Below are 15608 nucleotides of genomic sequence, written 5' to 3' on the forward strand. Positions count from 1 at the left end.
AAAATAAAAAAGAATAACCCCATTATAATAAAAAAACCGATATCCAACATGTTTATTACATCCACTATTGGGTTTTCTTTGCATGGAATGCGAGAGAAACAGAAATAAGAGTTTGTTTTGTTCTTTGATATTTTTTGGATAAGTTATGGTTAGGGGGATGAATTTGTGTAGAATATGAAAAAGAAATTCATGCAGTGGTCAATCGGAAAGTAATGCATAAAGAAAAGGCAAGTTGATAAGGAAGGGTTTAGATGTTGTGTGATTGACCGTAACAATATCTCATTGACTTGAATAATGGCTTTATCTTATTGATGAGGTTCATCTTAGTTTTCTTCGCTGTTGACCGTCCTTTAAACGCTTGTGAACACCAAGTCTGATTCCGTTTCTTGTTTCACTGCAATACGTCTTAATCATCTTTCCCCCCACTCTTGCTAATTCTCCATTTCTATTATTTGAATTTCATGACACATATTTAATATCTATTTCAAAAAGTAAACATTTACGTACATTTCTTTCTAAACTACTTCCTGCATTTAATGAGATAACAAATACTATAATAATAATAATATTGGTGGTGATATATTAACACTAACAGTAAAAATATACTCACTTCACAATAATACATGTCTTATTGTATATATGATTTGAAATTAATTGATAAGGAACTTTAATTATGTTGAGAAAATAGGTGAATTATTTTAAAAAAACTAAAATTACTCGAGAAAACTTTTTTTAAAAAAAGTGAAGGGACCACTGCAAAAGTTTAAATTATTTTTTAAAAAAACTTTTTAACCGAGATAAAGGTTTTTTAGACTTTAAATTAATCAGGAATATATGAACAGTGTTTAGCTTTTGTGTCTACTGGTTGAAATATAGTGTAAGGAAAAAGAAAAATCAAGAGATTGAAATATAACCAGAAGGCATAATTTTCAATTATTTCAATCAAGAGAAAAATCAATGAGAGGGAAATCACGTTTTTTTTATTTATATATTGTAATTTTAAAAATAATAAACAATGTACATTAAATAAAAAATAAAGATTAAAAGTTATTTCAATTATTTTTTGAAAATACATAATTTACTTATTTTTTTCATTCATTTGTTGGAGATCCCACATCGACTAGAGATTAGAGTCTTTCATTGTATATAAGTGGGTGCAAACCTCAACCTATGAGCCGGTTTTATGGAGTTGAGTTAGGCTTAAAGTCCATTTCGTAATATGGTATCAGAGTCAATTCGAGTCTATCTTAGCGAGCATATTTATTGGGCTTATCGTGCCAGACCACCCATAATATATAGTCCTACATACAACCCTGTGAGCCGCGTAATTACACTGCATGATATCATCCCGCAGATAAGTACCCTCTTCTAGAAGGTTCGGCCTCCATAAATTGATGCTCATTTTCAAAACGTCAAATAATATTTTTTAGTTAACAATTATCCATTTAAATTATTTCTGCACATGTTTACCTTTTTTATTACAATTTAAGTCATGAAAAATGTTTTTAATGTACATAACAAGTTTAATAAATAAAGTACGAAATGATATCTGTTAATGGATAATCGATAATTTAAGACTTAAGATTTTAGTAAAGTTACACTCTATTTACGCTTCTTTTTTTTTTACATAAATCTACGCATTTGTTTTATTACAATTTAAAGTGTTAATTGAGTAAATGATTACCATTTCGTAGTTTGTTTCTTAAAATACATATCATATTCTAAAGAAATAAAATGTTAAATTGTCAAAAAATAATTATAAGTAATTCAATATGTGAAGCTCGATACTAGACCCACATCGTGGAGGAGTAAATTCAGGTTGGATCAAGGGTTCCAGTATTTTGGGGTAAATGCGTGTGTTTCGAGGTAAATGCGAGTGAGAGGAGAACGAATTTGAGATAGAGCAATGATATATGGACAACCACATTTTTTCATACAACCACGTTATAACTCTCAATACTATTATTTTAATACTTTTTTATATCATTTAATTACAAATTTCCTTTTTACTATATATATTTATTTCTAAACCTATCACATCAGAATTAGATACAACTCTGTGATTTGAGATAAAGTCATATTCACTTGCTGTCACATAATAGATTATAATGGAAAGACATGATGGCAAGAGATAATTGACTTGAGTGCCTTTTGTACATGCACGGTTCCATTTATGAATATCGATTTGTTCTCTATTTTCAACCATAATTAATTATTTCACATTTTATCATGAGTATAAATTATATTAATATATATATATATATCACATAATTAATTATCTTTATGTTTTTAAGTTGATAATTGATTATAAATGTTAGTATATCTCATACAATATTTTTATATTTGAATTGATAATCGGTTATCTCAATCTTTATAGGTATCTCATAATTATGAGATACATATTTGTGATAGATAAATATTACAAATTTTGTGTCTTATGACTTTTGTGTATCACTTTTTTTTTTGGATTTCATACTCATGTAGTTTTGAAATATCTTTATTATTTAGTTTTAATGTATTTTTAATTATTTTTCAAACATTTTTTATAATTTTCAATATTAAAAATTAATTTTTAATTGAAATGTTATTTTTATGATAATTTTCTTGTTTCAACAATGTTAATCATAAATAATATACAAAAATTTAATTAACTAAAATATAGCCAAAGATGTTTCTTATAATGATAAATTTGTAAACTTACACATTTAAAAAAAATAAAAATTCTCTCATATATGACATCACTCACAAATTTCAATGAAGTTTACTCATAAATTCATTTACATTCCTAAATTCAAATAATTTAATTTTTTCACAATTTTCTGTCAAATCACTCCAAAGTCAATTCCTTAAATCTTCATATATCACCTTCCTAATTCAAAGGATTGGGATTGAAAATACATGTTAATTTCCTGTTTTAAAGTAATTTAGAGTAAAAGAACTATTTAAAATATAAGTAATTTTGATGACTATAATATTGAATGGTTCTATTTATTAAATTTTAGATTCAAATATAATTTTAATACTTTGATTTAAGTTTTTTATCACACAAAATATAAAAGTAATCTTCAGCTCTCGTAATTAGAAAAAAAAAATAGTTTGCTTCAATCCCTCTGTTGAAGTATCATTTAATATTTTGTTTGTATAATAATATATATTTTAGTTTTGCATTCATGTCATCAAATATTTTACATTTCTTTAAAATGTTTATTTTGGGAATGTTTTGATAGAGTTTTTTTTTTCCAAATTATAACACTAACGATATCATTTGAAAAAAAAAAAAAAATTATCCGCATTCATACAATGTAAAAAATAATAATTAATAGAGAACTTCGTGTTTGATGAGAAAAATATGTCGTTTTAGTAAGTTAATGAAATTAATCTGATCATACATAAATAATTGGCCACAAAGTTGAAAGATTTAAATGTACTTAAGTCAAAATTTTATTATTAACTTGCGTAAAAAACAACAGTGTATTTGGTTTCACGTTTGAAACATGGTTTTATATATTTTTTAAATGTAAATTTTGAAAATAAAAAGTTAGCCTCTATACAAAATTAAAATATGGTAATGTGATATGAATAAGTTAGTTAATCATGAAACTACGTGGGTAAGGAGAATATAAGATTTTCAAAAGTAGAAAAAACACAAAATAAAAAAACATAGAGGCAAATTCAAGGAAAAAAGGTTGTTCTAAATAAAAGTTTGAAGATAAAATTGACCGAAAAGAAGACCTTGACTTGAATGAAATATATGAGTAGTAAAAGTTTGGAAGTTTCCTTAGCTATAAATTAATTGGCCCATTTGGATGTACTCAAACTCAAACTTTGCGTCTCGCCAATTAAATAACATGAAATTGTCCAACTCAAAGATTCTCACACACACTACACGCTCTAGTTTAGGTCTTCTCTTCTTAAAATAATACTTCCTCTTATTTAATTCACAGTATTCCATTATCAAATTATTAGTACACCGTATTTTCTTTTTCTCAACCGTTTTTCTTGCCAAAAGTTTTTCGTCTTTACCAAACAAAATATGGAAGATAGTATTATCGAATCGCATTGGAATCAAGAGAATGATTTGAACACTTTTTAAGTTATTTGGTTGACCTACACTTTGCTCTCAACTGAACTCTCATCTTTTTGTTCTTCCACTCCTCCTACTCGTTCATTTTGGACTCGAATGTTACTTGTAAAAAGTATTCTGTCGTTCAAGTCAGATTTTAGCACTAGACACTCAGTGTTTAACATTAGATGATTGCGTACCTGATCTTTTGGGACATGTGCTAATTTATACAATTATTTTAGACTCATTGTGGTTAATAAGCCTAATAAAAGAAGATTATATAAATACTGAGTTATTTATGTCAAGTGCTCTGTACCATATTCCAAGTCAAGGTAGTGAAGGTATCGATTGTGTGGGCGTTGTTAGATTCTTCTACTTCACATATCTAAAAAGTTATTATTATTATTATTGAATTAATTTACTAAAAAGTCTTGAGCGAAAGTTTGTTTGGAGAGTTTAAAAAAATCACAATCTCCATTGTTTTTTACTCCATCACTCACATTCTCACACATTGATTTAATATATTGTGGTACAAGATCAAATGATTTAATAATTTTATATTAAGTTAAATATTATTTTATAAATTAAAAAGACTAATAATATATAAAAGATTTTTTATTATTAATAAAATTTACTTTAGATATTAATATTTTTTTTAATTTATAAAATAATATTTAATTATTATTTAATATTTTTTTAAAGTGTAATTTATCTTTTCTAAGTTTAATTTTTAATTGTTTTAAAATTTAATAATTAAAAATAACTACTGTTATAGACAAGATATAGTTGTTGATTGTAATTAAAATATAATTTATACGTTGATAATGTTTATATTATAATTAATATGTTAGAAATATTTCTGTACTACAAGTTGTATTTGTGTAATTAATCAAAAGCATTTATCCTATTCAAAGCTCATGAGTAAAAGTGATATTTAGGGTAATATTGAACTTGCTAAAGTCAAGGTCGTTATATCTAATCATATTCATAACTATATTACTTGCAATTGCAACCGTCCAATCATTAAAAATTGTTCATCTCAATTTGTTAAGACACAAAAGGAACCTTTATTTCGTAGGATAAGTTCACACTATACATGGACATTAGGACACTTTTAAATTCATGGAGAATTAAAGGAAATCAATTATTTTTATGTAAAATTTAAAATATTTTATGATAAAATGTGTGGTTTAGATAAAATACTGTTTGAAAATTTAAATTTTTAATTTTTTAAAATTATTTAAATTAGAACAAAAATTGTATAAAAAGTAAAATTTTCTATATAAAATATTTTTTAAAATGTTTTATATTTTCAAATTCATATTTCTTATTTGTATTTTTTATTTCGACTTAATTTTAATTAGAACATAATTAATATGATAAAAAAATTCTTTAACTTTTTTAACATGAGTGATTGTCAAGTTGACGTTTTTAATTGATTGGACATTTTTTTTATATACACAAAATTATTTGATTACTTTTTTTTATCGGCAATAATTATTTTATTACTAAAGTGAGTTAATATTATTTTTTCATTTGAATCAATCATGATTCTATTGATCCATATGAACTATATTTTTTAACCGATATTAATTAATCTTTTTTATTATTTAATATTAGATTATTTTTAATTAATGTCGATCGAATTAATTTTCACATTAATGTTTTTTCAAGTTAGACTGAAATGATTTCTTAATAGATGTTATTCAAGAATTTACCGTTTATTTATGAACTTTAATAGATGTTAGTTTTAATTTAATATTATTGGAATTATTTTTTATGTAAATCATGATTATATATATATATATATATATATATATATTCAATGAGTAATAACAGAGTTAATTTTTATTTAAAAGACAGGATTTGTTTAAAAAATATTACTAAAAATTTATTAAAAATATTTTTTAGAAAACTAGAGTAAAATGGAATTATACTTAGTGGAATAAAAAAAAATATTTTTTTAATTCCTTTTTTAAAATGTGTGACGTTGATACGTAACCTTATAAACATCATCATGCGTCACAAAGTTTGTCTTTTGATAATTTTTCCACGATATTCCTTTTGCACTATACAAAACTTGATTTTTCAACCAACAATCACTTTCTTTTTGCATATTTTTCCATTCCATAATGTTGAACAATGCTGATTTATTTCATTTTTTTCCAACTTTTTTGGGAGACTTTTGAGTTACTTGTTATAAATTGTAACTTGCTTTGTCTTCAAAAAACAAATTTAAAATGAAAGATGACATCTGTTTATTTTCTAAATTTTCGTTATGTTTTGTGCTTATTTTCTTATATATATTTTTAGTTTTTAGATTAACCTTTTTGTTTCTTTTTATTTTTTTGTGAGATTTATCTCTAACCTTTTTATAAGAAATAAATGGCATTGTTCACAACACTTTTTCTCATCAGAAGGACTGAAGAGTACCATACATTAAGAAAGTAATTTCAAGATATTGAAAATACATGTAAAACTACTTATTTATAATGATTGTAGAATACTTAAATAGATATAGGTAAAAGGTCTTTTATTTATAATAGAGAAAAGGCAATTGAAAAGATAATAGTTAATGATGTCTCAAGCTCTGAAATAAATTAATAACAAAAATATTTTAGTTTAAGTCTAACTCAACATTGTCCTCTCATCTCTAGTTGCACACTCCATCATGTCGAGAGTTACAGCTCGTGCATGACACAACATATTATGGGTGGTCCGATAACGGTCTGATCGGCCCAACAAACATTCGTTATGATAGATTTTAAATGACTTTAATACCATATTACAAAGTGGACTTTAAGCCTAATTCAACCTCCTCACGCCGTGGGATAACATATTATGGGTGGTCTGATAACGGTCCGATAGCGGGTGACCTGATAAGTCTAACAAACACTCGGTAGGATAGACTCGAAATGACTATGATACCATATTATGAAGTGGACTTTAAGCCTAACTCAACCCTATAAAATCAGTTCATAAAGTGAGGTTTGCACTCACTTATATATTATGAAATTTCCTAATCTCTAGTCGATTTAAGATCTCTAACCGAAATAAAATAACAAAAGACTTTGTTTTTCCTTTGTAATTCTTAAAATATTAAAACTACTCTTTATTTTATTGATATTTTTTATTTTTCAATGAATGATTTGGAAAAATTCCAAATTGAGTTTTTTCAAAAAAATAAAAAATTCAAAAAATATTTATGGATTATATAATTGGAAAAATATTTATGAATTTGAGATTTAAAAACAAAATATTACTGATTGTATAATTAAAAAAAAAGATATCTTCAAATTCAAAAGTACTTTCTTAATTATGCAAATAAAAAATAATACATTTTAAAATTGTAAAATTTAAATGTACTTTTTAAAAACAAAATAATCTTTGGACTGATTTACAGAGGTGTCAGGATAAGTTTTAGAGATGCAGAAAGAAACCACCAAACAGATATGAGACTATTTCTTCCTGCACCTCCATATCTTCTTATGCCATCTCCGTACACAACATGAAAATACATTTTTATCCTTCTTGTGTCACCCCATAAAATAGTTTCCAGATTATGTAATTCGGAAACTCATTTGAAAAAAGACTTCCAGATTACATAATCCGAAAGCTAAATAAGACTTCCGAATTATGTAATCCGAAAAGTAATCATGCATATGAAAAAAGGCTTATGGATTATGTAATCCGGAAGCTAATTTTTAAGGACAGTTTTGTCTTTTCCGCTAAGATCGGGTGCAGTGATATGGTGCAGGAAGCAATTGCCAATGTGAAATTACATTTGGGCTAGCAGCCCAATCCACCAAATTAATGTCCAGAGCCCATAAATTTAAAGAAGGCCACTTCTTTCTGCACCACCATAGTTTTAATGTTCACCTTATGGGGTGGTTAAAAGACAAAATTTTACTCCAGCCGCCACTGTCACCCCCTTGTTGTTTATGGCAGTTTGTTGTCACGTTACTACCACCGATATCTTTCTATTTTGTCATGAATTCAAGAAAATAAAATGTTTTAAATTATATAAATAAATAAAATATTTATATATTACATAATTTAAAAGTTAAAATAATTTATAAATTATACACAATTTAGAAACATTTTTCATATAAAAAATGATTTATTAATTGTACAATTTGAAAATAAAATAACATTTCTAGATTATAATATTTGAAAGTAAATTTATTTTTCAAATTACATAATTCAAAATAAAAAGTAATTTTCTAATGATAAAATCTGAAAAAAAAATTCATGAAAAAATATAACTTTCAGATTTTATAATCTAAAAATTATTTTTTTCATTGACTAAAAGAATAAAGTGGAATCTTTTATATTTATTTGGGTGGAAGAGGAATTATGGTGGTGCAAAAGAAAATCTACTTTAATGAACAAGCCCCATGACCCAAGCCCACACTAGAAATGGTTGCGAAGAATCAAAGAGATTGGGAATGCTTTAGAAATTCTCTAAATTTCTATAAATTAAAAACCAAATTCATTCCTAAATAAACAAGAGATATGGCAATTAATATTTTCATGTAGAATAAAATTTTATATAAAAAAATTTATATTCTTCTCAGTCGATACAACTTATATTTCTTGGTCTAACACTTAACCATAAAACAAAACCAGAATTTCATATAAATTTAATGTTTAAGAAAAACGTGAATTTTAGTGAGTCCTACAAAATTAATTTCATATTCCTTCTCAATTCATATTCAACTAAACAATTAAAATTTACCATTTTCTAATACACTCTCTTATTTTAATCATTTCTAACTTATTATTATTATTATATATAAAAATAAAATTTAAGTCTATCTAACCTTAAATTCATTAAGATAATATTCTTATAATCAATTAACACATTCGAGATAATATATTTTTAAAATTTGAAATTCAATGATCGTTTTATCTCATCTTAAAAAATATTTCAAAGAATTAAAGGAGAAATATAAATTTAAATTGTTTTTTAACTCAACCATCATCCCAACATTTTATCTAATAATTACATGTATTATGAGAGTTAGAAATAAACATTTATGGGATAAAAAATATAAATTGATTTGAAGCATCGGTTAATTTGAATTTTAAAATCATAAACTATTTATTAGTTGAATATCAATCTTGTGCCAGCGTGACTTGAATCTAGACCATTTTAGAGTTTTTGTTGAATTCTTTATGATTTATTTATATTTTTCCTTTTGAACTAGTTTGTGCGTTGGAGGCTGAACCCTTATAACTGGGGTTTAGATTCTCTGGTGCCATTAAAAAATACACGACAATGTCATCACATCAATTTTTTCGAATACTTTACTCTCGAAGAGATAAGTCACACTAACAAACCATACTCCTAACTAATATAAAATGTTTGTAGTCATCCTTATTGTAACACTCTACATCTAAGTTGGTCACAAACTTGACCAATCAAATCAACCATAACGAGAAGGTTGCATGACGACATGTGATTGATCGATTCATGACGACGAGTCATAGATTGACCAAGTCAGTAGGATTAAATCCATAATTAAGAGTGGTTTAACACAACTCTAAACAGAAATCAACCTCCTAATCCGGTCCATCAAAAAAACGCTCGTTAAGGTAATATAAATAACACAAATTTCAAAGACCAGGTACGTCATTATCTACAGTACTCTGACATCCGAGTGCCGATACTCTAACTGACTTAAGCGTTGGAATGCCTTCTGCAGGTACCATCTCCACTTGTGGAGCCAGACGACCAAGAAGAAGGAGGAGAAACAAGAAGCCTGTAATAATAGTGACTGACCAAAGGTAGAGAAAGAAACAATCATTCTAGACCCCAACACCGAAGAACACTTATAAACATCACATCTTCTTTTATGCGACTTTCGTTGTATGTTACTGTTATAGCAAGAGCATATATTTTACGTTCAAAATGTTATAATAAACACGAATGTTCTTACAGATAGAAGAGGTGTTGCTTTTATAGTAACACTGGTCACTTATTCAGTTCCTTAATCAACAATTTAATCATAGCAAAAAACAAAAGGTCCTTTCGCCATTTGATCGCTTTAATAATGGTGTAATGCTGCATAATCGCTAAGATATATATATATATATATATATATATATATATATATATATAATACAATAAGATCAAAAGGGAAGTGTTGTTCTACTGCTATTAGTTGCTGAAAAAGATAGAAAGTGAGGGGTATGAGTTTGTTCCGTGCGGTTTATATGTCTCATCAGTAATTCCATGTGGCGTGTTCCACTTTCCTGTTCATATCTTCTACATCTTTTTTATTTCTTTAATACACTGTCTCTTCTATTCTTGTTACAACTCATTTTTATGGGTGTTAAAACAATCTCTAGTCAATTATGGAAACCATTGTATTGTTAGTGACAGGAACAATAATTGTAACAAAAACGTTTTCTTAACACCCTCTGCACCATGACACACATTTAACGTTGTCAACGCGGTAAAAAATAATGACGTGAAAATGGTAATTTTGTAACAATAATGATTTCAAAAGTATGTCGGAGACTGCTTCTCTGAACTCTTGTCCACCACCACCGAGAACTCCTCCAGTGATGCTCCTCTCCATATCCTGGCTCCGTCGCCTCCTCGACGAGTTCCTCTGCTGCGACCGAGTTGAAAGTTGTTGTTCTCATGGGTCGCGACCCCTCCCAGATCGCCAAGCGAAATCGTCATTGCCGCACTCGACGTGACGACGCACCAGAAACAACTTCGCCACTAACAGCAAGAGGACCGCGTGCAGTCGCTGTCGTGGACGATGGTGCGGAATTGGTCGGCGTCAAAACAAATCCACACGACTCTCAGAACGCTGTCATTTGATGATTCGACTATCGAAAAGTCCTTCACCACAGAAATCGAAGGCGAAACTCTGAATTTGGATAATATATTACATCGATTATTACTAAAAATCGATGTAATATATATATATATATATATATATATATTAATATATCAGAACTCTTTATATTTTTTTAATACACGGTCTCTTCTATTCCTATTACAACTCATTTTTATGGATGTTAAAACAATCTATAGTCAATTATGTAACTATCCATAATGGAAACCATTGTATTGTTAGTGACAGGGACAATAATTGTAATGAATGAAAGAGTATTTTAAGGATCAAATAATAATGTTCAAACAAAGGTTAAGAGAAATAATGGAGGTTGGTTGCTGCACTTACCCAACTAAGACACTAAATTTGAAATTTGGAAATAGTGAGCAAAGTTTGATGGGTGACCAAATTTCAATAAGTAATAAAAGGACAAACATATATTTTGTTGAAGGTAACTGTTTCAAACGATTTGGCTTTCATCCTCATCTCTCTCAATTCACCCACAAACTTTTCTGTCACTCCTTGCCTGCTTTCAAATTTTGTGGTCCCCTTCTTTACATAAATTCTTTATCATCTATTTGTGTTGGATGCTTCTGCTTTTTGTTGTCATCTTGCCATTTGAAAATGCCTTGCATTGCACCTAGCTCAATTTTTCGATATCCAATATATTAATGTTCTTTTTTGTCATGGTGTAAGAATTGACCTGGTCATCATCACTTCTTGTAATTTATGTTTAAATTACCATCTGCTTACATGTGGCATGCATTTTGAACTCTGAATTTGACTAAGAACATGTACAAGAAGTGTACACAAAAGTTATTGGAGACTCACATTTTTTCCTACCTGCATTGAAGATATATATATAAAAAATACATTGGTATATAAACCTTATGAAAAAAAGAGTAAAATTAGATAATATTAGACTTTTTACTTGAATGAACAAAATTTCAACAATTACATCACTGTCTTTCTCTTTCACCTGCAGTTTATAGTGTTGTTATGGAACTGAGCCCCACGGAAATGAATTCAGGAAAAGAGCAACCATATGCAGCAGTTCATAGTACCCATATGTTGGATAAACATCATATGGTACCATAAAAAACATCAAAGCATACTTTGACTAACAAAGAATTCATCTTTCAAAGTATGAATAGTCAAGTTTCAAATCTTTGCAGAGAAAAATGTCTGTTATATTGTCAAAATTGTCAAAATATATTACAATTGCTTTTATAAGAACTAATTTATAATAAAAGTAACTCATACGTTATACTGTTGTTTAATTTTAAACTATTATACAAATTCAATTATTGATTTTTACATTAACTATTTTAAAAGTTTTATTTATGACTACGTCAGAATGTGATAAACTGTTAAACTGTTATATAATCATGTGATAAACTGTTAAAAGTGAAATAAATTGGTAAATTATAATAGATGTTACTCTTGTCACCGTACATTAATTTATTTTAAAATAACATTATATTTAAATTTATTTTGATGAGTTAGTTTTCTGGAAATGAGTTAAAATTTGTCCCAACTTATATAGTATAAAAAAATTACTATATAAAAAAATTTAATATTTTAATTTATTTAATATTTTAATTTCAGTATAAAAAATTTTAATATTTTAATATCTAGTTGATATGTGATTAGAAGTCGAAGAATAGTTTTGGACACGGTAATGACTTCCATTCCGAAAGTAACAGCAGCACCATAATTACAATTTATATACAGTCTCACCTTAAAGAGGTGCAAAACCCTACTTTCAAAAATTAGGCAGGGAATAAAGACGAAAGGCGACAAACCCAAAAAGCCCAAAGCGGAAGAAAAATAGTTAGAACGTGTCACAGTTTCTATCTGTCACACTAATTATAATTGACTAGTTATTATACAGTGCTAACGACCTGCTTTTGACACTCCTCACCGTGACAGACGGGGACGTTAGCAGCACACGTGGCATCCCCTTGCCACGTCCAAACAATGTCCTTCAGCGCCGGCCTAACGTCCTCGTCGCAAAACTTCGCGTATTCCAAGGTATCGCCGGCGGACTTGGAAAACTCCACCACGGCCACCTCCGGCGCCACCTCGAACACCTCCGCCGTGACCGCCAGCCGCCCCTTCCTTCCCTCGGTGGTCCCCTGGAGGCGGATCTTGAAGTCCTTCATCTCAGCCACCGTGAAACTCAGCCCCCTGGCCGCGGCGGCGATCTTGGCCACAATCGCCACCGCCGAACACTTGGAGGTGAACACCGCGGCCGTCTTCCGTTTGGTCTCGAACAGCCCCGAGAGATCGAAGCCCGACGACATGGAGGAGATGAACTCGAAGGCGTTGAAGAACTTGGGAACCTTGGAATTGTTACCTTCCTCCGTAACCGCCTCTTGCTTGTCGACCTGACACGTGTCGGCGACGGAGAACAGCGGAAAGCCTTTGCGGAACCAGGGGACGCGCGTGATGGCGGAGATGGTGGTTCTCTTGGCAGGGTCGGCCACGAGAATCTTGGAGATCAACCTCTTGGATTCGGGGGAAAACCAGGGTGGGAAATCAAATTCGGCTCTCAGGACTTTGTTATACATGGTCATCAGATTCTCGTGCTGGAAGGGGAGAAAGCCCGCCAGAAGAACGTACAGAACGACGCCGCATGACCAGATATCGGCTTTTGACCCGTCGTACCCTTTTTTTCTCAGGACTTCCGGCGCCACGTAGGCAGGGGTCCCGCACTGCGTGTGGAGGAGTCCGTCGTAACGAAGCTGCTCCGGCAGCGCAGACAAACCGAAGTCGGAGATTTTGAGGTTCCCGTCGTCGTCCAGGAGGAGATTCTCCGGTTTGAGATCGCGGTGGGAGACCCCTCTGCTGTGGCAGTAATCAATGGCGCTGATCAATTGCTGGAAGTATCTGCGGGCCAGATCTTCTTTCAGTTTGCCTTTGGAGATTTTGGAGAAGAGTTCGCCGCCACGCACGTATTCCATGACGAAGAAGATTTTTGTCTTCGTCGCCATCACTTCCTTGAGTTCCACCACGTTTGGATGTCGCACCAAACGCATAACCGAGATTTCGCGTTTGATCTGTTCCATCATCCCTTCCTTCCGCACCTGCTCTTTGCTCATTACTTTGATCGCCACGCTCTCGCCCGTGCTTATTTGCTTCCCGTAATACACTTTGGCAAACGTCCCCTTACCGAGAAGCCTCCCCATCTCGTACTTTCCGAACACCGTGTGACACTCTTCCATTGAGTCACTCACTGATAATCACTCACAGACTCACTTTTTCTTCTTCCTTTTCAGGTGCTGTACGGTGGATTGTGAAACCCCATTTTTTTTTTTTTCTTTCAAGAGGATTCTGAGAAAAAGTTTTGTTAAAAAAATGTTTGGAGGAGAGAAGCACTTATAAGAGAGTGATGATGGTTAAGTGGTTTGGTTTTAGGGTGTGGAAGTAAACCATTGGAGCGAACGGTATTTAGTTTTGGTGGGGCTTACCCAAAACCCATAGATTCAAAGATAATGCATGGCTCTCCCATAACCTCACCCATCTCAAAATGGGCCACGCTGCATTATTGGCGTTAAGTGCAATTTCCTTGTTCCTCTCACAACACAAAACCCATCTTCCAAGTCTCTTCATTCTATAGATTCTATAGTTTCTCAATTTCCATTGCTTAATTGCAAATTCTTACTGTTTACTGTGTTTTTTTTCTAATCCAGGGCATTAAACATTAACATCTTAATCTAATAAAATCCTCTGTAAACTATTTAAATCCTTCACTCAACCCTGTTGCAATAAAATTTTGTTTTTATAATTTTATACAGCAATACACTATTTTTGTACGTTTATTTATGGTGGAATTTGTTGTGAATCTGATGAAAGTTAGGAGCAGTTTTGTGGTTCTCCTAAAAGCATAAAAGTATGATGCGTTTTTATGTTTAATGATTTTGTGGCATTTGCGCAACTCCGTAATACTAAATGAGATTCTTTTGCCATGTTTGTTGACTATTTATTGGTTTCTTCTCAATTGCGCTTAAGTAAAAAATCTCAATATCGTATTCGTTTAGAAGAAAAATAAAAATTGTGTTTTCATTATGTCTTACAGAACGACAATTACTGAAATACGTTCGTATCTGAAAAGCTAAAGGTCTAATAAATAAAATACACAACAAAAATTATGATAAATCGGACACAGGACGACCGAATGTATTAATAAATAATATCAACTAATAAATACGTAGTAAATGTAGTTACTATTCAACATTGAACAAGTTAAAGACACGTTGAAAAACGTTTCTGCAATATCGGGAAACCATTATGCACGATCTGGAGACCACTAGTCATAATACATGTCTTGGCAGCCAACCATCCAGCCCACGTAGGAAGAGGCTCAAGTCAACTTATATAAGGGACTTTTGAAAGGGAGAAAATGTATGTTTTTGATATCCTGAGAGACTAAACTATTCACTAGCACTGAGTTGAGCATCGAAGTGCAATCGCAGATACCCCGCCGACCGACGAAGCACGCGTGAAGGAGGAAGAAGTTTGAAGAATTGAGAAGATTATTGTTGGCACGACAACAAATTGTGTATCGAGTGGATCAACCTTACTCAGGCTCTGTCATCCACGCAGTTACAATACACTTTTGTTGTTATTAAAAAAAAAAATGGTGGTGGACCGGAAAATGTTTGGTTGGGCATGATTTCATTGTTCTT

The 15608-nt window shown here is 30.5% G+C and overlaps 1 protein-coding gene across 1 annotated transcript; it reads right to left on the reverse strand.

Moving 5' to 3' along the window:
- Positions 1-12584: 12584 nt before the first annotated feature.
- On the reverse strand, positions 12585-14735 carry LOC137820299 (CBL-interacting serine/threonine-protein kinase 5-like). Its single transcript, XM_068624292.1, has one exon. The coding sequence runs from the start codon at positions 14142-14144 to the stop codon at positions 12804-12806; it is 1341 nt and encodes a 446-aa protein (XP_068480393.1). The 5' UTR covers positions 14145-14735; the 3' UTR covers positions 12585-12803.
- Between the last annotated feature and the right edge of the window lie 873 nt (positions 14736-15608).

This window comes from Phaseolus vulgaris, chromosome 9, assembly GCF_000499845.2.
Source record: "Phaseolus vulgaris cultivar G19833 chromosome 9, P. vulgaris v2.0, whole genome shotgun sequence".
Lineage (NCBI taxonomy): Eukaryota > Viridiplantae > Streptophyta > Magnoliopsida > Fabales > Fabaceae > Phaseolus > Phaseolus vulgaris.